Source organism: Cynocephalus volans, chromosome X (genome assembly GCF_027409185.1).
Source record: "Cynocephalus volans isolate mCynVol1 chromosome X, mCynVol1.pri, whole genome shotgun sequence".
In the NCBI taxonomy this organism is placed as follows: domain Eukaryota; kingdom Metazoa; phylum Chordata; class Mammalia; order Dermoptera; family Cynocephalidae; genus Cynocephalus; species Cynocephalus volans.
Window position 1 is genome coordinate 118,215,050 of NC_084478.1, and position 22,229 is coordinate 118,237,278.

At 43.5% G+C, this 22,229-nt stretch overlaps 3 protein-coding genes across 4 annotated transcripts; 2 read left to right on the forward strand and 1 right to left on the reverse strand.

The window, feature by feature from the left end:
- Positions 1-1,163: 1,163 nt before the first annotated feature.
- On the reverse strand, positions 1,164-8,179 carry TEX13B (testis expressed 13B). The gene is made up of 3 exons (XM_063084858.1): positions 7,749-8,179; positions 7,068-7,632; positions 1,164-1,397 (listed from the first exon to the last, which is right to left on the reverse strand). The coding sequence occupies exons 1-3, from the start codon at positions 8,177-8,179 to the stop codon at positions 1,164-1,166; spliced, it is 1,230 nt and encodes a 409-aa protein (XP_062940928.1).
- Positions 7,790-13,623, forward strand: LOC134366873 (NACHT, LRR and PYD domains-containing protein 12-like). Of its 2 annotated transcripts, XM_063083377.1 has the most exons (4): positions 7,790-8,604; positions 10,235-10,405; positions 10,520-11,066; positions 13,505-13,623. In XM_063083377.1, the coding sequence occupies exons 1-3, from the start codon at positions 8,300-8,302 to the stop codon at positions 10,692-10,694; spliced, it is 651 nt and encodes a 216-aa protein (XP_062939447.1). In that variant the 5' UTR covers positions 7,790-8,299; the 3' UTR covers positions 10,695-11,066; positions 13,505-13,623. The 2 variants fall into 2 exon arrangements, with proteins under 2 accessions (XP_062939447.1, XP_062939448.1); XM_063083378.1 differs by lacking the exon at positions 10,520-11,066.
- Positions 13,536-21,986, forward strand: LOC134368309 (ribonuclease inhibitor-like; the record flags this gene model as incomplete). The annotated part of the gene is made up of 6 exons (XM_063084860.1): positions 13,536-13,684; positions 14,301-14,471; positions 14,580-14,750; positions 15,057-15,227; positions 15,346-15,516; positions 19,714-21,986. Coding segments are annotated over 6 exons (915 nt in total), but the record flags the coding sequence as incomplete, so codon positions are not given.
- Positions 21,987-22,229: the final 243 nt, after the last annotated feature.

A 22,229-nucleotide genomic window follows, 5' to 3' on the forward strand; every position in this document is an offset into this window, starting at 1 on the left:
GGAATAAAAAAAAAAAGAAAGAAAGACTTAACATTTTTCTTAGCAACTGGATAGCACCATTTTACTGAGATGAGATGGCGGTGGGGGGGTTGTTTTGGAGGGTAGAGACAGGTATAGAAATCAAGAGCTCAAATTTAGACATGCAAAGTTCGAGGAACCTTTGAGGCATCCAAGTGGAGATGGTTGTACTAGAGTTGTTTGTATTGTTGTCCAGGATTCTGTGATTACTAACTCTTGGCGTCACTTCATTAGATTACGGGGAAGTATTTAGAAAACATCTAAAAGAAAAGTACCTCAAAATAGGAGTCAATAAATGTTATCACCATGGCAGCTTCTTGTAAAAGAACATGGTATATCAGAAAAGGCCCCATGCGGAATTCCTCAACAAGATCATTTTATTGAGATGGAACATGTATTTGATCTTGATGAAGAGGGCTCCAGCTCATCTCAAACCGTGGTACTGCAGGGATGTGCTGGGGTTGGGAAAACAGCTGTGGTGTACAAGTTTATGTTTGACTGGGCAGCAGGCATGGTTACTCCAGGTAGGTTTGACTATCTCATCTATGTCAGCTGCAGAGAAATAAACCATGTTGCTAACCTTAGTGCTGTTGACTTCATCACTAACACTTTTCAAGATACAAATGGACCAATCCTGGACATAATTCTCATATATCCAGAGAAACTTCTGTTCATTCTTGATGGATTTCTTGAGCTTCAGTACCCCGAGGGTGACCAAGAAGAGAATCTTAGTGCTAACCCCCAAGAGAGGAAGCCAGTTGAGACCCTCTTACATAGTTTCGTGCGGAAAAAACTCTTCCCCGAATCCTCCCTCCTGATAACCGCCCGGCCTACAGCCAAGAAGAAGCTCCACTCTCTATTAAAACAGCCTATTCAGGCAGATCGTATGGTTTACATATGCTGAAAAGAGAGCATATTTCTTGAACCAGTTTTCAGGTGCTAATGCAGCAATGAAAGTCTTTTATGGTCTACGAGAAAATGAAGGCCTTGATATTATGTCTTCCCTTCCCATTGTCTCCTGGATGATATGCAATGTTCTGCAGTCACAGGGAGATGGTGACAGGACTTTTTTGAGGTCACTGCAGACCATGACTGATGTGTATCTGTTCTACTTTTCCAAGTGCCTCAAAACCTTTACAGGAATCTCAGTATGGAAGGGACAAAGTTGCCTGTGGGGCCTTTGCTCTTTGGCTGTGGAGGGACGGCACAACCGTCAGGTTCTGTTTGCAATCAGTGACCTTAGGAGACATGGGATAGGACTGTATGATACCAACTGCATTTTTCTCAATCACTTTTTGAAAAAAGCTGAAGGAGGTGTCAATATCTATACTTTCTTTCACTTCAGTTTCCAAGAGTTCTTGACCGCTGTGTTCTATGCCCTGAAGAATGACAACAGCTGGATGTTTTTTGATCAAGTGGGGAAAACATGACAAGAAATATTCCAACAATATGGAAAAGGCTTTTCATCACTAATGATACAATTCTTATTTGGCCTTTTACATAAAGCAAAAGGAAAGTCTGTGGAAACTACTTTTGGAAGAAAAATCTCTCCAGGACTTCGAGAGGAGTTATTAAAGTGGACTGACAGAGAAATAAAGTATAAGTCTTCTAGGTTACAGATTGAACCGGTAGACTTGTTTCATTGTTTATATGAGATTCAGGAAGAAGAATATGCAAAAAGGATAATTGATGATTTACAGTCTATTATACTACTTCAACCTACCTATACAAAAATGGACATTTTGGCTATGTCATTCTGTGTAAAAAGCAGTCACAGTCATCTGTCAGTGTCTCTGAAATGTCAGCACCTACTTGGATTTGAGGAAAAGCAAGCCTCCACATTCATGCCACCAGCCTTGACACCTAATCAGTGAGTATATTCATGTCTTTCCTTTAGTTTTCGGCCTTCACAGACAATGGGCGTACTTGTTTATTTCATGTGTTCAGGCACGTGGTCATTTCTAGCATTGTCAGTAAATAAAAGTAATCATTCAGCTTTCAATATTTTATGTCAATTGATACAATAAGGATTTATTGATTATCTGTCGTGTATTGAACACTGGCTTAGGTAGCCACTGAGGGACGGCTAACACTTTTGAGCACTTACTATGCACCTGGTACTGTACTAGCCACTGTCAGAGTGTGTGTGTGAGTGTGTGTGTGTACATTAGTCTACATTGTCACTCTGTGAATGTGCTTTATAATTATAAAGTGTTATGAGCGTGTACAGTCATCAAGATTGTCATTGAGGACTCTGCTAGTGTAGATGACCATTCTACAAAAGGTTGTAAATCGAACATTGGATTGGTTTTCACTCTCCTGTACATAAACTTCATCACTGTGGCCTTAAATAGCTCCAAGTTAGTAAAGGGCAGAGCTCCTGTGTGTCTTGCTATAAAGCTTTCCACCAGACCTTGCAACTTCACTGAGGGTTGAGAGCTGAAGTTCAAAGAGGCTTAGGTAAACCACTTTTATAATATGGACTCTGTATAGTATAAAATACAGTTCTACTGACTTAGCGACTAAAGCAGCAAAGAAGACATACCTATGTTATATAGAAAATGCCGTAAGTCTGTTCTCAATACTTGGGTTAAGATGGACAATGCCTCTCCCTTAATTGCAGGGCCAGCTGAGGGGTAGGGGACCTTGAGAAGGAGAGGAGAGTGAGTACAAGGCTCTACTTGAGGAGTGAGATAACCCAAGTCTTATCTTTTATAGTTGTATTTCCTCAGTGTGAAATAGCAAAGAGGTGGAAATGAGAATGGGGTATATATGTTTGAGGGAAGTGGGGAGGTGCAGTAAGAGTTTGTGTTTGGAACTAAAGGGGGAAGGGATAGGAGAGGTTAAATGGACTCAGAATTATGAAGGACCTTGGCTACAAGTCTTGATGAATTAATGACAGCTTCAATCCAGCTGTTTGTATATTATAAGGTAAAATAATGGACTAATACGTTTGAGAGATTTAAAACACTGATGGAAACAAAATGGGGCTTCTGGTTCATTCTCGGTTTTCAGAAAATCAGCCTTAGATGGAGTTCTCACCCCTAACCCTTTATCAGACGGCTTAAAATCTTGTCAGAAACTTAACCCAAAATATTCCTTTCCCAAGCGTGTTGGCTGAGTGAGAGTTTGCTATTGATTTTTCCTTGAGCAAATTACTTTTTGTGCCTTAATTTTCTTATCTGCAAAATGAGATAATACCTACTAAGGTTTTTGGAAGGGGTAAATTATTATTTAATTTATTTATTTTTAACAAGGTGAGTGAAGTTATTTATGGTTGAAATGTTTTTGCTCCATCTATTTTAAGAAGGGTCATTTTTTGTTTCATTTTTTAAATTGCTTTAAGATGTTTAGCTGCCTGTACAAAATTACTCAATGTGCAACTAGCAGCTTACTCTATTTCCAAGCTCTAGGTAGCCCAAGGATTATAAAATATTTTACAATTAAGAAGATTAAGTTAAAATTGTGTAATTTAATTATTCTTTTTTAAAAAAATTTTATTTTGTATATATACAATGTGGTTGATTATTGTGGCCCGTTACTGAAACCTCCCTCCCTCCTCCCTCTCCTCCCTCCCACCCAACAATGTCCTTTCTGTTTGCTTGTTGTATCAACTTCAAGGAATTGTAGTTGTTATATCTTCTTCCCCCGCCCCCAGTTTTTGTGTGTGTGTGTGTGTGTGTGTGAAATCATCAAGTCAAAGGTATACCTGTTCCCCAATGTTCATTGCAGCACTCTTTACAATAGCCAAGAGCTGGAACCAGCCCAAATGTCCATCATCGGATGATTGGATACGGAAAATGTGGTACATCTACACAATGGAATACTACTCAGCTATAAAAACGAATGAAATACTGGCATTTGCAACAACATGGATGGACCTTGAGAGAATTATATTAAGTGAAACAAGTCAGGCACAGAAAGAGAAATACCACATGTTCTCACTTATTGGTGGGAGCTAAAAATAAATAAATTTAATTGTTCTAATGTTAATAGTAAACATCATTTTCCTAATTATTTTACTATTACTGTAAAAATATTTTCCTCTTAAATGTGTTTCTTACCTCTTTATTTGTTTTGGTTTATGGGAGGGGTAAATTAGTATTAGCATGATTACAGAAGTGAAAATAAGCCTTTTACTTAAAGTTCTCTTTTAAATTATTTTTTTCTCATCTCTTTTAGGTGCTTTCAGTTGCACGATTTGCCAATGTAATGTCTCGGCTACACTTGATCTGCCAAGCACTGTGCAATCCATACTGTAAAATCAAAGACCTGAGGTAAGTTGAACTTTGCTTTACAATCTTAGGTATTTGCAGGTAAAGACTGGGTTGCTAGAAATTGCACTCCCAGCTGATTGGACCTACAAAGTATAACCAGTGCTCAGCTTCTTACATAGTGGAGCAGCAAATGAAAAGTTATGCTACAAGCCTAGAAGTGGAAGGAAGGATCTCTGCCCACCCCTCCTGCCTTTTCTCCTTTTATATATGCTGCTCCTGCTGTCATGAATGGGTGGCAGATTGTAACACCTGATTTTTTGTGGTGTCCCCCATGAATGCACACCCCTTCCTTCCCTCCCAGAGTCCCATTGTCCTCCCCCTTAGTTTTTTTTTTACGTTGGGTCCTATCCTACTCCATGCAGTTTGATGATCCTTTTCTCTCCCTCCATTCCCCACTTTCATCCCCCACAGTTATTCCCCAGAGTGCCCAAAGAAGCCCCCACCCCTGCCATGATCTTCCATCCTCGCTCACTCTCAAGTGCTTTATCTGTCCACATTGTGAACACACAAGCAGGAGACCCCTTGGTTTCCCATTTCTTTGCCACATAAGATCAGTGTCTGCTCTCCTCTCCTATCCCAGAGGAAGAGATGGTTTTTCCAAATCCATCCACATCGACAAATACACTTCACTTTTTGTGAACGTTTATTTTACTTTCACGACACAGAACTATATAAAGAAATAAAAGCCCTCCACCCAACACCCCACCCCCCGATACTCCCACACCCCACTGCCTCCCATCCCCTGACCCTGAGCCCACCCTCCCTAGGTGATACCTTGTTTGCTAAATATTTTTGTGGACCTTTTCCAATGCATACGCAAACATAAATCTTAACATAAGGCCAACAAATCTATAAATATCTATAGCACACACACACTTATAGAACTTTTGAGGGTTTTGTTTTACAAAAAACAGAAGCGAACCTGTCATATGACTTATTTTCGCTTAACAATGCAGTGGCCATGCCTCCAATATAGTATGCAGGATCCCTCATTCTTTCACATATTGCTTGCATTTTTAAGCTTTCTTCAGCTTTCCCCTTTCCCACGGCTCAAGTTTCTTCTATATTCAAACAAACCCTCTCTCAACCTTGTGCTCCTCCATGCTCCTTTCCTGTCACACCCAGCGTCCTTCAGGAAGAGCCTCCCCTCACTAACTCCACTTCCTAGCTCTCCACTCATTCCCCAGTCCTCAGGTTGGCTTCTGCCCCTGCCACTGCCCTGGATCTGCTTGAAGATCCAAACTAGATTCCAGACCCAACAGACACTTTTCAGTTTCTGTCTTACAGGGCCCCTCAGCCTCCGTGGTCTTCTTCTCTTTTTGATTCTTCCCCTGTTCTGACTGCTCCTAAGTACCTCACCTCATTGCCTCCATGGTTCTCAACCAGGGACAATTGCCCTCTAGTGGACATGTGGTAATATCTGAAGACATTTTTGATTGTCACAACTGGAGGTGGGGGGGGTGAGTCCTACTGGCATTTAGGGGGTAGTGGCTAGAGATTCTGCTAAACATCCTACAGTGTGCTGGGCAGGCCCCTGCAACAAAGAATTATCCAACTCCAAATATCAAGAGTACTGACATTAGGAAAACCCTGTCCTAGAGAGATTCAAACAAGCCCAATAACATTACTGAAGATGCAGGCAAGGCATCTGGCCCCCAATCCTGATGATGATTTTTCACACCCTCCCCAACAGCAGACAACCCAAAGTCACATCCAGCTGCTGCAGAGATGTCCCAGGGCCATGACAGCTTCTCAGTCTCTAGGTCCACAGTTCCTGGGTCATGTCTAGGACTCCTCCAGTTGTGTCTGTCCGGTACAACTCCTCAAACCAGTTTCAGCATCTTCTTTGATGGTCTATTCACAACTGCTGTCCTGGTGCCAGTTTCCTACTTGGAAATAAGCTGGTTCCCCAGAACAGGAATCCACTCGAGTTAGCTCAAAGAAAAGTGGATCTGTGCAATGTGGATTTTCACGTAGCACAGTCACAGGTAGTGAAAAGTGGTTGGGTTGTTGCTATGCTCTCCACCTGTCTGGAGTCACAGGATCTACTAGCTCTGTGCCTGTCTGCTCTCTGAACCTCACACTGGCATCCTCTAAAAGACACCTGCCTGTGTAAAGCACCTGGTTCTGCTTCCCCACCGCCAGAGCCAGGCCTTAGCTGTGGCCTCGGCCTCTGTGGCTCTGACCCTGGCCCCAACTCCAAGTGAACTACTGCTTCATTGCCCAACACCACTGTGACTATGGAATCTTTCTTTCCATTCAGATTCTCTAACGTGAGAATCTGTTTAGCCCAGGATGGGTCAAATGTCCATTCCTTCTCCACTCATCTAAGGCCTAGATGGGGGGAGAGGGTGGGATGTGATATACACAGCTGCCCAGATCCACCGGACACTAAGGTGGGGGGAGGGAACACATACATACAAAAAATAGATGCTGCAGCAGTTCTGGGGTATTGAGTGCTAATGCTCTGGAAATACAAAGGGGGTCATCAAAACACATCCCCCCCCCCCCATCTACTCCCATCTCCCACCCCACCTCCCTGGCCCCATCCTCCCACTCATCCCTCTCCTCCTGCTCCACCGAGTCCCCTCCCCACTCCCTCCCTCCCTCCCCCCTGAAAATTGATTTGCCATTGTGTTCTATTTCTCATTTCTGAATTCACTGAGGGTTTTGCAGCCAGATTCCCCTCCCACAATGGCAGCAAACTTCCCTCCGTGAAAAATTCACGGTATTGCACCAAGGGCAGGTCCATCCCCCGGAAGTGCGAAATACTTGTCTCCGGTGATAGGATCGGGAGTGCCTCCAGTCCCTTTGGAGTTCTGGAGGGTCTATTCCCTGAGCCCTCACATCAGACCACAGAGTAACACCAGAGGCCCCCCAGTAGGGAGGCATCTGAGGTGCAGCCTGTGGCACGGCTGCAGGTGGTGGTGAGTATAGGAAGGGGGAGAAAGGGCATTCATAGGAGTATGTGAATGAGTCAGGGAGCTGGACAGGAAGGAACTCCGGCGAGAATGTGGACGGGGGGTTCAGGGTCTCAGAGACATAAGTCATGGCTGTTTCCACTGACCTCAGATCTTTCCCCCCCTGCCCTCCAGAGGTGTAATTTTTCTGCTCCACGGCTCCCAAGAGCTGCAGATCTCCATCCGGCTCCTGTGCGGCCTCCACGGGGACAGCTCCCTCAGCATCCTGCTCCACCTCTCCTCCTCCTGCAGCGCCAGCAGCCGCTGCCGCCTCCTCTTCCTCCTCATCTGCTCCTTTGGGCCCAGCCCCTCTGGCAGTGGCCAGGCCTGGCCCCTCTGCAGCCCGCTCCAGCTGGGACTGAGAGTCCAGCTCCTGGAGAGAAGTGGGCAGGGCTGAGACGCGTTCTGGGGCAGAGAGGGGGCGGGGCGAGGGGACGGGGCAGGGACAGGTCAGGGTGATCTTACCGCCCGGAGGAGCTTCCACCTCAGCAGCTTCAGCTCTTTCTGCAACTCCTCCAGCTGGGTCTGGGTCTGCTGCAGCTGGAAGGCCGCCTCCTTGCGATCCATCTTCTGCTTCTCCTGGAGCTCCTTCAGCTCTGAGGACAGTCTCTGCGCTGCCGACTTGTGCAGTTTGGAGAACTCTTGCAGCCACTGCACCCTGAGCCCCTGTAACTGCCCCTGCCTGACGGCGAAGCGCACGGCCAGGGCCAGGCTGCTCCAGGCGCAGGCCTCCTTGGCCTCACTGGGCAGCTCACTATCTTCCACGATGGCCCTGAGCTTGTCTTCCACCTGCCTCCAGGACAGGGACATATTCTCGAGGTAGAATTCAGGACCTTTCGTGTGCCTGGCCATCTTGTCGTTGATGAAGGCCACCACTTCGCCATGTTTGAACCCACCAGAGGGGTCTTCGGGTTTCAAGGCCATGAGGGCTGAGGGCTTTAGTGGCTTTGCTGGCCCTGTGGGGATGGATCAACCGGTTGTCCCCACCCGTCCCCCTAAGCCCCTCCATCTCCTAGCCCTCCCCTCCCTCCTCCGACCCTCTTGATGACCCCTCGATGGGCTTGTCCTTCCATAGGACACCTCCCACCAGTCCTCACCTCTCCAGCCAGCGGCCAGAGGAGGTCCAGACCTAAGACGCCCACCTACCAGACCCAAGGAGCAAGTGGGACAGGACTCTCTCGTTGCTTCGGCTTCTGCAAAATGGCGCCTTGGGGCCAACCCTCGGGGCTTTTACTGTGGGACTGTTCCAACTACCGGAGACTGCGGGGGTGGGAGGGAGTGCGTGAGAAATGCTCCTCCCCCTCCTACGGATGTAAGAGGATACGCCACAAGGTTGAAAGTCCTGGAAGGTGGGTAGAAACAGGAGTGGTCAGAAAAGACTTGGAATCTGGAAAATGAAGCACTTGTACTCAAGTCAGAAAAGTTCACCCTCCCTTCCCTAGTGGTTTGTCCCACGCCGACGGAGCCGTCTCCTAGAGATGGAAAGTTCTAGAACAGGAAAGCGTCCAAACCCCTCAGTGGCTTTGGGTAGCCCCTGGAGGAAGAAGGTGGAGCTAGGGAACAGCTCCACCCCCCCATTGATGTAGAACTGAACGCTGCAGACACCCTAAATGGTCATAAATTTCGGCCATTTCCACCCCCAACAGGATCTTGAATCTGCCCACTTCCACCCTCCATCCTAGTCCAGCACCCCCCCGTCATTTCTTCCCTCGACCACTGCTGCCCTCTGACCTAAGGTCAGTCTTCTGCCCTACCCTTTCCTCAGAGGGATTTGACCACGTCTATTAAAACCTTCAATGACTTTCTGAGGCTTACACGTAAACCAGACAGATCTCAGGTTGAGTCCTACTTAGCCACTTATTATATGACCTAGTGCTATAACTGAATCTTAGTTTCTACCTGTGGGCCTGCAATGGGGACGAAATGACAAATGCGTACGTAAAGTTGAAGAGGTAATGTTTTCTGTGATCCCATTTTTGTAAAATGTGCAACTTATGTGTGTGTGCATGTATCTTTGTATATGTTTCTATAATCTCGGAGAATGGGGTGGGGGAGTTATCTGTGGAATGTGGGGTTGGATAGGATGTTAGGAAAAAATTTTTAACTTTTAAAAATACATATTTCTTTGATTTCATTTGTTATATAGAGCATATAACTTATATGTATGCATACATTAAAAATCTGCAAAGTTATGTACCAACATTTTAACAGTGGTTATTTTGGGTGGTAAGAATACAGAACATTTTTTTAAAAAAATTTTATTCTTTATGTTTTTCTCTATTATAAAATTGTTTATAATAAGCATGTATTAAGTTTTTCAAAATTAAAAAAGAAAACTTTTTTTCCTGTAACATCTGATCATTATAAATAATTTTGAAGTATCTGGAAAGTACATTTCTTCCAGTAATCTCATTCTTTCCCCAACCTGGGAAATAACCACTGTTAATAGTTTGATATATACCCCTTCAGTCTTTTTAAAGAGGTCAAAACAGATAATTTGCAATTTCTCAAATGCAGCATCTTCCATGCTGCTCTGTGCATGAGTGGGTTGCCCGTCTCTCCCACTCTCTCCACTCCCATTCTGCTTATTTACCTAACTCCTATTCAATTTATATTCCTCTTTCAAGACAGTGCTTAAGCATTTCTTCCTCCTGTGAATATTTCTTGATCCCCCAATCCCTGCCGCAAAGTAGGCTGAATTGTATAACTTTTCTGTTTCCCTGTAATACCTTGTGCGTGTCTCTTGTGATACTTTCCACACTGTATTATAATCTGTGATGTTCTAATCTTTTTTTCCTAACTGGGTATTCCTTGAGGGCATGGATTGTGTCTTAATTATCTGTATTTTCAGCATCTAGCACAGTGGTAAGCGCACAATAAATTGCTGAATGAATTCATTACATCATTAAGGTGCAAACAGTTATTGTTAGAGAGAGACCCATTTTCTTTCTTTTCTGAAATGTCTTTTTCTCCTCACAGACTGATTTTCTGTCACCTCACAGCTTCCTGTGGTAGGGACCTGTCCTCTGTATCTGAAACCAATCAGTATCTGACAGATTTGGAATTTGTAAAAAATGCCCTGGAAGATTCAGGAATGAAGCTTCTATGCGAAGGATTAAAACAGCCAAATTGTATATTACAGACATTGAGGTAACTGATGTCAGGATAACTTGTTTGCATTTATATCATTTTTTGGATCAATTTTTATTTCTGTGGGGGGAGAACATAATTATGGTAATGAGATCATTCTTCTGTTCTCTAAAGGTTGTACCGGTGCCTTATTTCTCCTGCTTCTTGTGGGGTGCTAGCAGCTGTTCTTATCACCAATCAGTGGCTTACAGAACTGGAATTTAGTGAAACAAAACTGAAAGCTTCAGATTTGAAATTTCCCTGTGAAGGCTTAAATGATCCAAATTGCAAATTACAGAAGCTCAAGTAAATTGGAGCTGTATTGATTTTGCAAGAATATTTTTAAAATATGCAACTTAAGATGGTGTCATGTGATCAAAACTTGTTTCAAGGAGTCATGGAGAGGAAGAATAAAAGTGACAGTCCCTAAAATCGTTCCTATGTAACAAGCTTAGAAACAGAATTTCATTTTAAGTGGCAATATTATCAGTGACAATAATAATAACTCACACTTACTGAGCAATTACTTTGTTCTAAGCTAAGCATTGGGCTCATGTGATTATGGAGGCTGGCAAGTCCAAAATCTGCAGGGTAGGCTGGCAGGCTGGAGAGCCAGGGAAGACCCAATGTTGCAGTTCAAGTCTGAAGGTTGTCTGCTGGCAGAATTCCCTCTTCTGAGGAGGTCAGTCTATTTTTTATTAAGGCTTTTAACTGATTGGATGAGGTCCACCCGCATTATGAAGTGTAGTCTACTTTACTCAAAGTCTACTGATTAAAATGTTAATCTCACCTAAAAAGTACCTTCACAGAAACATCTAGAATAATGTTTGACCAACTATCTGGGGACCATGGCCTAGCCAAGTTGATGCATAAAATTAACCATCACAATATGTGTGAGATTTTTTAAATCAAAAGCTCTTTAGCCTTAAAGCTTTCTAAAATCCACTTTGAAAGCTCATTTTATGCAAAGTGCCTCTGTTTAAAATTTCTAAATCGGGGAGATACAAATACATCTCTTTATATCCTTCTTCAAGACTGAATTTGGAGCCTGGTAAGTCAATAAAAAATTGAGGATTCAAAGGTTATAGTGTATATATAGAAATTCTTGAAAGTGATGGAAGGAAATGTTGATGGGAAATGGTTCAAGTAATTGGATTATTTAATATGGAGAAACAAAGATTAAGAAGATAGGGAGGGCAGTAAAAACCACTCTTTTTGCCAAAGAAGGATATTATATGGATGATGATGATGGGCTGAGTCTCTCTAAAGATGGCACATTAATAAATAATGGACATCTAGATAAGGAGAAAAGAAAGACCTTTTGACTGTAATTTTTTTTTATTAAATCGTAGTTGATTATACATATTTTTGGGACTCAATGTTGACATATGTTGATCTAATCAATATTAACGTATATATATTGTTACAAATTGTACTTATTCTTTATGCCCCTTGTCCAATCTCTCCCTATCCCCCTCTACCTCCCCCCTCCCACCACTGATAACCCTAGATTTCTTCTCTCCCTCTCAAAGAGTGATGGTTACTCTGTTGATTTGTTGCCTAGATGATCTGTTCAATACTGAGAGGTGTGTTTCAGGTCCCCCAATACTATAATAGAGCAGATGCTTCTTCTGTTGGAATGGGCTTTGTGGAGAGAGATATTCTCTTCTTTTCTTTGGTCTCTGCTGGTAACTCTCCATGTGTAAGTGTACTCCAGTGGCTGGTAGACCATCTGCGTAGTGGTTGTGAGGTCTAGCCACATTTGTGGCAGCCGTGGTTACTGTGGTGGCTGTGGTGGGCCACCCACGTGGAGGTGATGTTTTGGGCATGCTTCTTGACACTGGTGGTGTGCCTGGTTGTGGGAGGGGCGTCCGGTACCCAGCTTGATGCCCCAGGCCCCTGGGTGGGACTCTGAGGTGCTGGCAGTGTGCCTGGTTGTGGGCAGTGGGTCTGGTCCCCAGCTTGATGCCCCAGGCCACTGGGTGGGGCCCCAAGGCACTGGCTGTGTGCCTGGTTGTGGATGGGGGGGTCCCATACTGGCTCCAGCCTCAGGTCTCCTGGTGGGCCCCAAGTCGCTGGTGGTGTGCCTAGGCCGGAACTAATTTTTTGTCCTTTGCTCACTTCTAAAATGGGGGAACTTCCTGTGGGAACCAGTACTTGAGCTGTGCGGTTGAGCTAAATTGCTACCTTGCAGCTATTTCCCTAGGGAAGGCTTTTGGTGCAGCTCAGGGTTTAATGGTTGACCTTATAGGTACTTTCGGCTCTCCAGAGACCTGTTGCACCTGGGTTGCATAGAAACTCTGATCTGTCCCTGAGTCTTTTCATCAAACTGCACTCCATGCAATTCTGTATTCCTGACCAGTCTCCTCTGAGTGGTCCTGCGCTGATTAGGGGGCAGATCAGCTGACCTTGCTGTGTCCCAGTGTTCCCCTGGTGGGCCCGTCTCCACCACTGCCCGTGCTCCAAACACTTCCCATGGGACGGGCCCTACGCCAGTCCCTTGTGATGACTCACCAGCCTCTTTTTTCAGTTCTGGCTCCTTGCTCCTGTGTACGTCCACAGGAATCCTATTAGTGGTTTTGCTGTCCTGGGGGCCACCAAGGCCCTCTTCTTCCCTGCCACCTCCAAGCAACTCCATCTGAAGGGCACAGCTGTGGCTTGTGCCAGCTCAGTTTCTGAGGCTGGGAAGTCCAAAGTCTATCTGGTAGTGGCGACAGTGACCCAGGGGTCTCACATAGCAAGATGGTGGAAGCAGAGAGAGCAGAGCGACTGTAAAATTTATTAAGGATGATTATAGAATTTTCCCCTGTTATTTGAAAGAAGATAGGAGATAAAGTGCTAAATTCATACAGAGGTTTAAAATGAGATTAGATCATCTTAATATTTTCTCCCAACTATTTTATTTTCTCAGGCAGTCAACACTGAGTTCCCATGGTGGGACACATTGTTTTGGAAGTGTTGCACAAGTCCTTGCCAAGGGGAATAGGAGGCTGTGACATGCTCAAGATCGGGGTCTTCTATCTTTGGGTCTTTATTTTCTCTGCTCATGTAGTACTGTGGGTAGAGAATGAGTAGTGCACTAAAATGGCCAGTTCTGTCTGTGTACATTTCTCCCTCCAGGTTGTGTGCTAGCCTTCTCCCAGAAAACTAAGAGGCTGTTTGCAGGTATCTTGCCTCTGTTCTCATTTGCAACTCACACCTCACTGAGTTGGACCTGAGTGAAAATCCCCTGGGGGACACAGGGGTGAAGTATCTCTGTGATGGTCTCAGACATTCCAACTGTAAAGTGGAGAAACTAGAGTAAGTTTCTTAGAAGTATCTGGCATCATCTTATGACTACTGAACTTGTTGAGTGCCTGCTGTGTGCTTGGAGCTTGCCAGAAGTTATTTCACTTTATTCACTCCTTACAATAACCATATAAGGGGTGGGTTTTCTTATCCCCATTGTACTGATGAGGAAATTCAAGATCGGGGAAAAACTGACTTGTCCAAAATCACATTGCTAATATGTGGTATAGTCAGAATGTGATTCTAAAATCTTTTTCTAAATCTCGTGTTGTTTGTAGTATACCACAGCTCTGTGTGTTTACAGGAATGATATTAATTAAATATTAACTATAAAGAATATCTGCTATGACCCAACAATGGGCTATCAGAAGTTCTACAAGTGACAAGGAGACAGAGATATGTGCCAAATACTGTGGAGTCATTTAGAAATGCCAGATGAGCCCAGGGAAGAAGAGGAGGTCACTGTGGACTGGGACACCTGAAGAGGACATTATGTGAAGGAAGTGGGGCAGGAGCTGGAACTTAAAGGATGACTAGGTCTTAGCTGAGTGGGGAGGCTGGTGGAACATTCCCAGGAAGCCAAAATGATAACAGTGTCTGATTTTTTTTTTCTGTCTTCTCTGGGTAGCTTGAGCACATGTTACCACACAGATGCTAGCTGTGTAGAGCTCTCTTCTTTCTTGCAAGTGAGTCAGACTTTGAAAGAACTATTTGTGTTTGCCGGTGTCTTGGGGGACACAGGAGTACAGCATCTTTGCGAAGGTCTACAGCATGCGAAGGGTATAATTGAGTATTTTGTGTAAGTGTCTGCTTGCCCTTGTCCTTCTCATGGGGCTTGGCATTTGAGGGTCGGTGGGACTCCCTGCTGCCATAGTTAACAGCCACCTTGGTGTCCCCATCCCTCCAGGCTTTCCAAATGTTCCCTTTCTGCAGCTTGTTGTGAGCCCCTTGCCCAAGTCCTGATCTCCACCCGGAGCCTGACGAAGCTGCTTCTAATTAATAACAAAATTGAAGATTTGGGAGTGAAACTGCTATGTGAAGGATTAAAACAGCCTGACTGTCAGTTAAAGGATCTGGTGTAAGTATTGTGGGCTATAGCCACAGGCAGTTTCCTGATGTTTCAGAGTCTCCCAAAATTAAATGTGTATTTTTTTGCCTGGTGATTGAATCTCCAAGGAATCAATAAATGAAGAACCAAATACTTTAGAGGGAATAAATCATCCTTTCAACACAATCTCTGCTTGGCTTTGGGCCAAGGGATTTTTTTCTTTTTACATGACACTCTGATTTTCTAATGTGTTTTTTCTAATGGGAAAACACAATTCCTAAAGTGACCCAGTACAGATAAAATGATACCATCCTTCTCTGTCTTGCTTCTTGGCAGATTGTGGACCTGTCACCTGACTGAGGCATGTTGTCAGGATTTGTGCAATGCACTCTACACCAATGAACACCTGAGAGTCCTTGACCTCAGTGACAATGCCTTAGGGGATGAGGGCATGCAGGTGCTGTGTGAAGGGCTGAAACACCCCTGCTGCAAACTACAGACTTTGTGGTAAGTGCACAGGGACTCTGTCTACTGGGCTTTTGTTCCAGGCCGTATGTGAAAGGGAGGGCCACTGGGGAACTTGGAATAAAACTGATTTCTTTCTTGAATCTTCATTCCCTCACAGGTTAGCAGAATGTCATCTCATGGATGCGTGCTGTGGAGCACTCACCTCTGTCTTCAATGGAAATGAGAACCTAACCCTGCTAGACTTAAGTGGAAATGGCCTCAAGGATTTTGGAGTGCAAATGCTGTGTGATGCACTGATTCATCCAATATGTAAACTTCAGACATTCTAGTAAGTCACTGTGGTAGGGGAAGTGGGAGGGAGAGGGTCAGGACAGGCATGTTGGGTTTGGTCATAGCCCATTGCAGTAAGGAAAGAGAAGACAAACTGAGGGCAGGCCAAGTATAAGCAAAATAGCAAAGTAAGTAAAATTACCAGTAGGCCTGTCCTCTTGGACACAGGAGCAGAGAAAGAGGTAGAGAACAGGCAGCTTTGTATCTCACTGCTAAGGGAAGCAGCATGGTGTAGGAAAAAGTACATAGTATCCAGATTTTGCTGGGTCTGGCTCAAATCCTACATTTAGCATCTACTAGCTACAAAACCATGCTTACTTAACCTCTTTGAACTTCAGTATCGTTGTCTGTAAAATAGGGATAATGCTAGTACCTGACTACATGGGGTTAACATGGGAATTGAATTGAGATAGTAATCATGAGTGTACCTACTATAGCCCTTAGCACATAGGAGGTACTCCATAAACATTAGGCCTTTTGCATTTCCACTTTTAATACCTGCTAGAGGACTTAAATGTGTACATTTCGAGAGTCTTCAAGACTCAAGGGGATGAAGCTGTAATGATGCAATTACAGAAGTGGAGATCTTGGCCCTCTCTAGTCAGTATCCGTCTGCCAACTCAGCAGGCTGGCATGACGCACAGAGTAATTCCTAATTAGGATACAACTATGCTCTGTTGGCATCTAACCAGTGGCCAAATGGCCATTCATTTCTGGCATGCAGACCTGGAACACATAATGGAAAGTAAAAGTTGAGTGTAAAAATTCCACATTCCAAAGCCTATTTGATGGATTGAAACATAAATGAAAACAGCATAAAGGCCCAATTACAAGTCTGGCTAAAACAGGGGCTGGTTCTGTACTAGCAAAGTGAAGTCTTAGTTTCAAAGGCTCAAGAGGGTGGTGATTATTGCCCAGGCGGAAGAAATTACTCACAACATGATAAACCTCAAGGGTTAGGGAGCTCCATGATGTCTTTCTCACAAAGATGTGTGTAGATAGTCTTTATTGTCAACAGATTGAAATAAACGTAACAATCAACCTTAATGTTTCTTTAAATGTAAAGTAATTTAACAAGCTAGCACTCTACAACTTGTATGCTATAATGAAGGTGCTAAATAACAAGGAGAAATTATTTTATTGGTGATGGCATATCATTATTTGCTTTTTATTGTAAGTTGTTGCACCATTTCTTATTTCTTTCATGCTTTGTCTTTAACCAGTGTACTTCCACGGTGTTTTCAGGCCCACCTTTGTCAATCAACAAGTTGAAAGCAGTGTGCAGTAATAGCTCTGAGTACAAAATAAAGGACACACACACAGAGTAGACACAATTTGCTGACCTCAAATAAATTTTGAAAGAAAGTATGTGAGACAAAACTGAAATCAACAGAAATGTATATACTTACCCAAATAAAGTGAGAGGAAGATATGAATCACTTGATGTGGTGGTCTGGAAAGGAGTAAAATCCAGGAGATCTTCCTAGAAAGGGTAGTCTTCTTTGGAAATTGGAATGGCTGGAGGAAGGTATTTTCTAAGAGCTGCTTGAATGCAGGGTCTAATCTCATTTCTCACCGTATTTTCCCCCATAAACTTCCTGGCACAATGTTTTGCATATAGTAGGTATATACAGGAGACCTATTAGTAATTTAGAGCATCTGGGGACAAGACAAGGAGACAGTTAGTGATACGTCCAATAAAGACCAAGTGTCTAGACATTCAGAAGGTCACAGGAAAAGAAGAGATTGTGGCCTGAGAGTGACAGAGTTCACATTTATTCATTCTACAAGCACTTGCTCAGTACCTCTTATGTGCCGGACAAATGTGCCAAGCACTTGGGAGACAAGAATGGACAAGATATGAGACGTAATCTGTGCTCTTCAGGGTCTAGTGGGCCTAGTGATAGAGACAGGCGCATAAACTAAGTAATGCAATAAGATAATTACGAGGTATTAAGGGAGCCATGGCAGGATACAGTTAACCCAGCCCAAGAGGGTCAGGGAAAGCTTCTTGGAAGAAGGGCCATCTGAGTTCAGTCTTAGGACTATGGCCAGGAAAGTGGGGGTAAGGATGGAGAAGGGTAGTCCAGGCTTAGGAGATAGCACAAACAGGTACCCAGATATTAAACAGCATGATTTATAGTGCTTGATGGGGATAGGGGTAAGGAATCTCCAGGACGTTTGGTATTGCTGGAGCATAAAGGTCAAAGCAGAGTGGCAAGAAATGAGGCTAAGGGCGTAGTGAGGTCCTTGAATATCATGTATGATAAGTAAGACCTGTTAGCAGAATTCTGAGTGCAAATTCAGTCATCTCTTTCTCTCACATGCTCTAGTAGTAGTACATTTTGAAGCCTCTTCTCACCCCATCTTTCCAAAACTGGCCCCAAAGATGGGGCCAGTTCCGCTTCCAAAGCTAGATGGAGAATCAGTTTACAGCTACTGTTGTTTCTCTTTGCCACATGGGGTTGATCTTGAGAACTGATCCCACACAGTCTAACAGAAGCTTGGTGACCAGACAGTGATGCCCTGGCTGGTCCAGCATTTCTGCCAGCCCTGCGGTGGTATTATCTTTGGGCTCCAAGGTTACAGATATCTTAGTCTACACCCCAAAGTGCAGCCATTGTTCTGTAAAGTACTATATGTGTCAGGGTGGCTGGGTCTAGAGGAGCTTTTCTTTAGTCAGCCACAGATATATATGAGGGTACTTCTAAAAGTTCATGGAAAAATAGAATTAAAAAATCCTCACATGTGTAGAAGTCTGCTCTTGCCCACAATGATGTAGACCCTTTAGTTGAGCAGGGACACTGTTTAAGCCGTTTCTTTCTTCAAGATAATTTTATATTAGGGGTCTTGGTACCTTTCCCAGGCACTGGGCCTTGGTTGAAACTCCCTAGCTCATCTTGATGCATGTTTCTAATTCTAAATTTGGAAAGAAGGGGTTGAGAGTAATTGGTCTCTTTACTTTTGGAAGAACTCTGGGCTTCCTAAGCAAGGTGGCCCTTCTCTTCCTCCTCAGCAGTTAATTCTATGTATCACATGGTAAGGCAGCTTTTGCCAAACCGCTCAAAAAAATTTAAAGTTCTTGGTACACTTCTGTTGCATTAACTGTCCACTTACCTGATAATTACACAACTAACAGGGCCATTCATTTCACTTCACTGGATGGATCAAGATTAGCTTCTATCCATTAAAAACTAAAAACTGTACCTCGCTGCACACTTGAAAGAGCTTATACTTTATTTTGTAGTCAATGGGTTTTCATCAGTGATACACATATTGAGTTTGAAGTGCCTGGGGGAGGTTTTCTGGAAGGTAGGCAGTTGGATATAGGAGTGTGCCCTGGGAAGTGGTCATCTATGTAAAAATGATAATGGAAGCCATGACAGTGGATGAAATCTGCTAGGAAGAGTGAGAAGAGAAAAAAAACCTTTCTGCAATATATCTGGGGAATAAACCCCAGGAACTGCCAACTTTTTTTTAAAGAAATGGGTATGGAAAGAGAAACCCACGGAGAGAACTAGGAGAGAATGGTGTCCAGACAGCTAAGGAAAAAGTGAATTTTAAGGAAGTTGAAATCTCAATAGTATCAGATGCAGCACAGCGGTCCAATAGGATGAGTACTGAAAAGTGTCCATTGGATTTAGCAGTTAAGAGGTCATAGGTGACCTCATCAAGGGCTGTTTTAGTGGTGAGGTGGGGCTGGAAACTGTATGGCAGTGACTTGAAGAGATGGAAGATAAGGAAGTGGAGAAAGAGAGTGGAAATTACTTTTTCAAGAAGTTCGTGAAAAGGAGAAGAGAAGTGGGGTCGTAGCTGGTGGGAGTTGTGAGACTGGAGGAAGTAGAGAGCTATTCTTTTTCTTTTTCTGCCTTCTCTGAGATAGGCAAATATGTAGGTTGAGAGAAAAGAGCCCATAAAGAGGGAGAGGTTTTAGCTACAGGAGTGGGAACAAATGGGCTAATGAAGGAGGGCCTTGGAAAAGGCAGGGAGAGGAAGGAATGAGAGTCCAAGAAGAAATTAAGCATTTTATCTTTGAGACTCAAGGAAAGGAGCTAAGGCTGGGGAGAAGGTGGATAAAGTAACTGATTGGTCCCATAGAGCAAGTGTGAATGAAAATCTTATCCTTGAGAATAGGAAAGCTGCTGCAGGCATCTGTCGGCTTGACTTAACACAAGATTCTTTTCCTTTTTCACAGCATTCATACGGATTACTTACGTGAAGATACATTTAGAAAGATGGAAGTTTTAAAAATGAGCAAGCCTGGAATCACTTGGTAGTTTCCAAGGGGAGCCCCTGAATTGACTGCATATAAGACCCCCTCTATCTGGCACCATCTTTAACAGTTGTTCAGTATTATTTTTCCAAACCTGTTAACCTTTCTTGAGGATGCTAGTGTAAAACAAGCATCAGTGATTATTATTTCTTACATAGAACCATCCACTAAGTAGGATGTAAAAGGCAGGAGCATCTTAGTTCGAATGTCTTCAGCAATAATACCTGACATTCATATATTGTTTTAAAGTGTTTACTATGCTTTCACAAGAACCCTCAAAGGTGGGTAAATGAGGCTTAGAGAGGTGTGACTAGCTCCAGATCCCACAGCTCATTAATAAGAGTTGAGACTGGAATCCAGTCAAGTCTCCCAACACCCAGATCATGCAGGGAAACAGAAAAAGACACATGAATAAGTCCATTTAATGGAACAAGATACTTAAAATGGTTAAAGGACAAGAGAGTGTACAAACAGTTGTTCTAGCTTATGGTGTTGATTTTAAGTAAACTTGTAATTCACAAAAGAGAGAAAAAGGAGCTGGATTAATAGGGAAAGTCCTCATGGAGGAGGTGAGACCTGATATGGGCCTTGAAGAACGAGTAGGATTGAGATAGTTGAAGATATACTGGCCAGTGGCTTTAAAACTGCAGGGCAACAGGGCTGTGCTTGTGAGCAGCTCACCAAAACCTACAGAGACTGAAATGTTTGCATTAGAATTTCTTGAGCTGCCACAGAATCCATAATCCTAGGTTCCTGAGGGTGCTGTCCAGTTCCCAGTCTCAACTTCCTTTCTGAGCTTTTAATACTTCACGAATGTCTTTGTATTTGTTCATGAGCTCCTAAGACTGACTCAGTCCTCATCCCTGAAAGCATCTTGCATAGCCTGGCACAGATCCTACACAACCTCGAGTTTCTAGCTCTGCCTAGCTTCCACAAAACACCAGAAAATACAGGTGGAGAAAAGGAGTTCCAGGCAAGGTAAATAGCACAATCAAGTCAATGAAATAGAAGCAAATGTCGTATGGGATCAACAGAAAGTGGGCTGACCTCATTAAAGTGTAGCGTTGTCTCTGGAAACTCCTTAACTAGCTGTGTGATCCTCAACAACTCACTTAGACTCCTGGAAGCTCAGTTTTCTCATCTATAAAATGGGGACAAATTGACATTAACCTTGCAGGGCTGTTTTCCAACATGGTGACTACCCCACAGTAGGCATCAGTTAATTGCAGTTGTTTGTATGAGCGTGTATCTGTAGTATAACTCAGCTGTGTAGTCTTTGAGCTCCCAGATTTTCTTGCTGTGTAGTCACTATGAACTGTGCTTTTGAACTAAATGTGTGTGCTGGAGGCAGTGAATCTCGTGGGGAAAGAGACACGCAGTGGGAAGTTATTCCAGGTGAGAGGTTGTAGAAGAGCCCAGCTGCTCCATGTCCTCATCCATCATCATGTACTGTTCCCCACTGCTCTGGGAGATGGTCTCAGTAAGGAGACCAAGTTTGTTCTGAGAAGAATGGTCAAGATAGCAGTTTGTCACTAGTTCTCTCAACTTCTTCTTTCCCTTTAGTTATTTAACACATATTTATTGAGCATTTATGATGTGTCAGGTTTTGTACTAAGTGTTGGCTTTATAGAGATGAATATGCTTTTCCTGTGCACTTTCCCTACCATGATCTCTGACTGACCTAGTCCGTCTGTCAGTCTGGTAAACATCTGATAACACTCAGTCACATTAAGAACTCAAAGGTATAATTTTAAATGAAAAATTGAAGTGTGTGTGTGTGTGTGGGGGGGGGTCTATCCAGTAGGTGTAGAAAAGGATATATATGCACGTGTATGTATGTTTCCAGAAAATCTATGGAAGGATATATATAAGGAATTGCATATGGTGGTGAATTAGTCTGTTTCTGTTGCTTACAAACAAAATACATGGAACTGGGTAATTTATAAGAAAATAAAATTTATTGCTTACAGTTTCTGGGGCTGGGAAGTCCAAAGTTCAAGGAACACATCTGGTGGAGGCAACAGTGACCCCACACATTGCAAGATGGTGGAAGCAGAGAGAGAGACTAACCTCCTCATTCACTCTCCTTTTAAAGTCCTCAGAACCATGCCCCTGACCATTATCATGTTCCTAGAATCTAATCACCTCTTCAAGAACCCACCTTTCAATTACCCTAATTGGATTTCCCACCCTCAAAAGTTACAGCGGGGATTAAGCCTCAATAAGGTTAGGGGGGCATCCAATCTACAACAGGTGGCTATGTCTGGCAAGAAGAATTTGGCAAGCAGGGGCAGTGGGGAGAAGAGTAAAGGAACTTTTCATCTATAGCCCTGTGTTCTACTTGATGTTTTTACTATGTGTACGTATTACTTTTATAATCAACAAACTTAATGTTAAAAATCAGTCATTGAGGAGTTATTTTTCTTCTTTTAAAACAA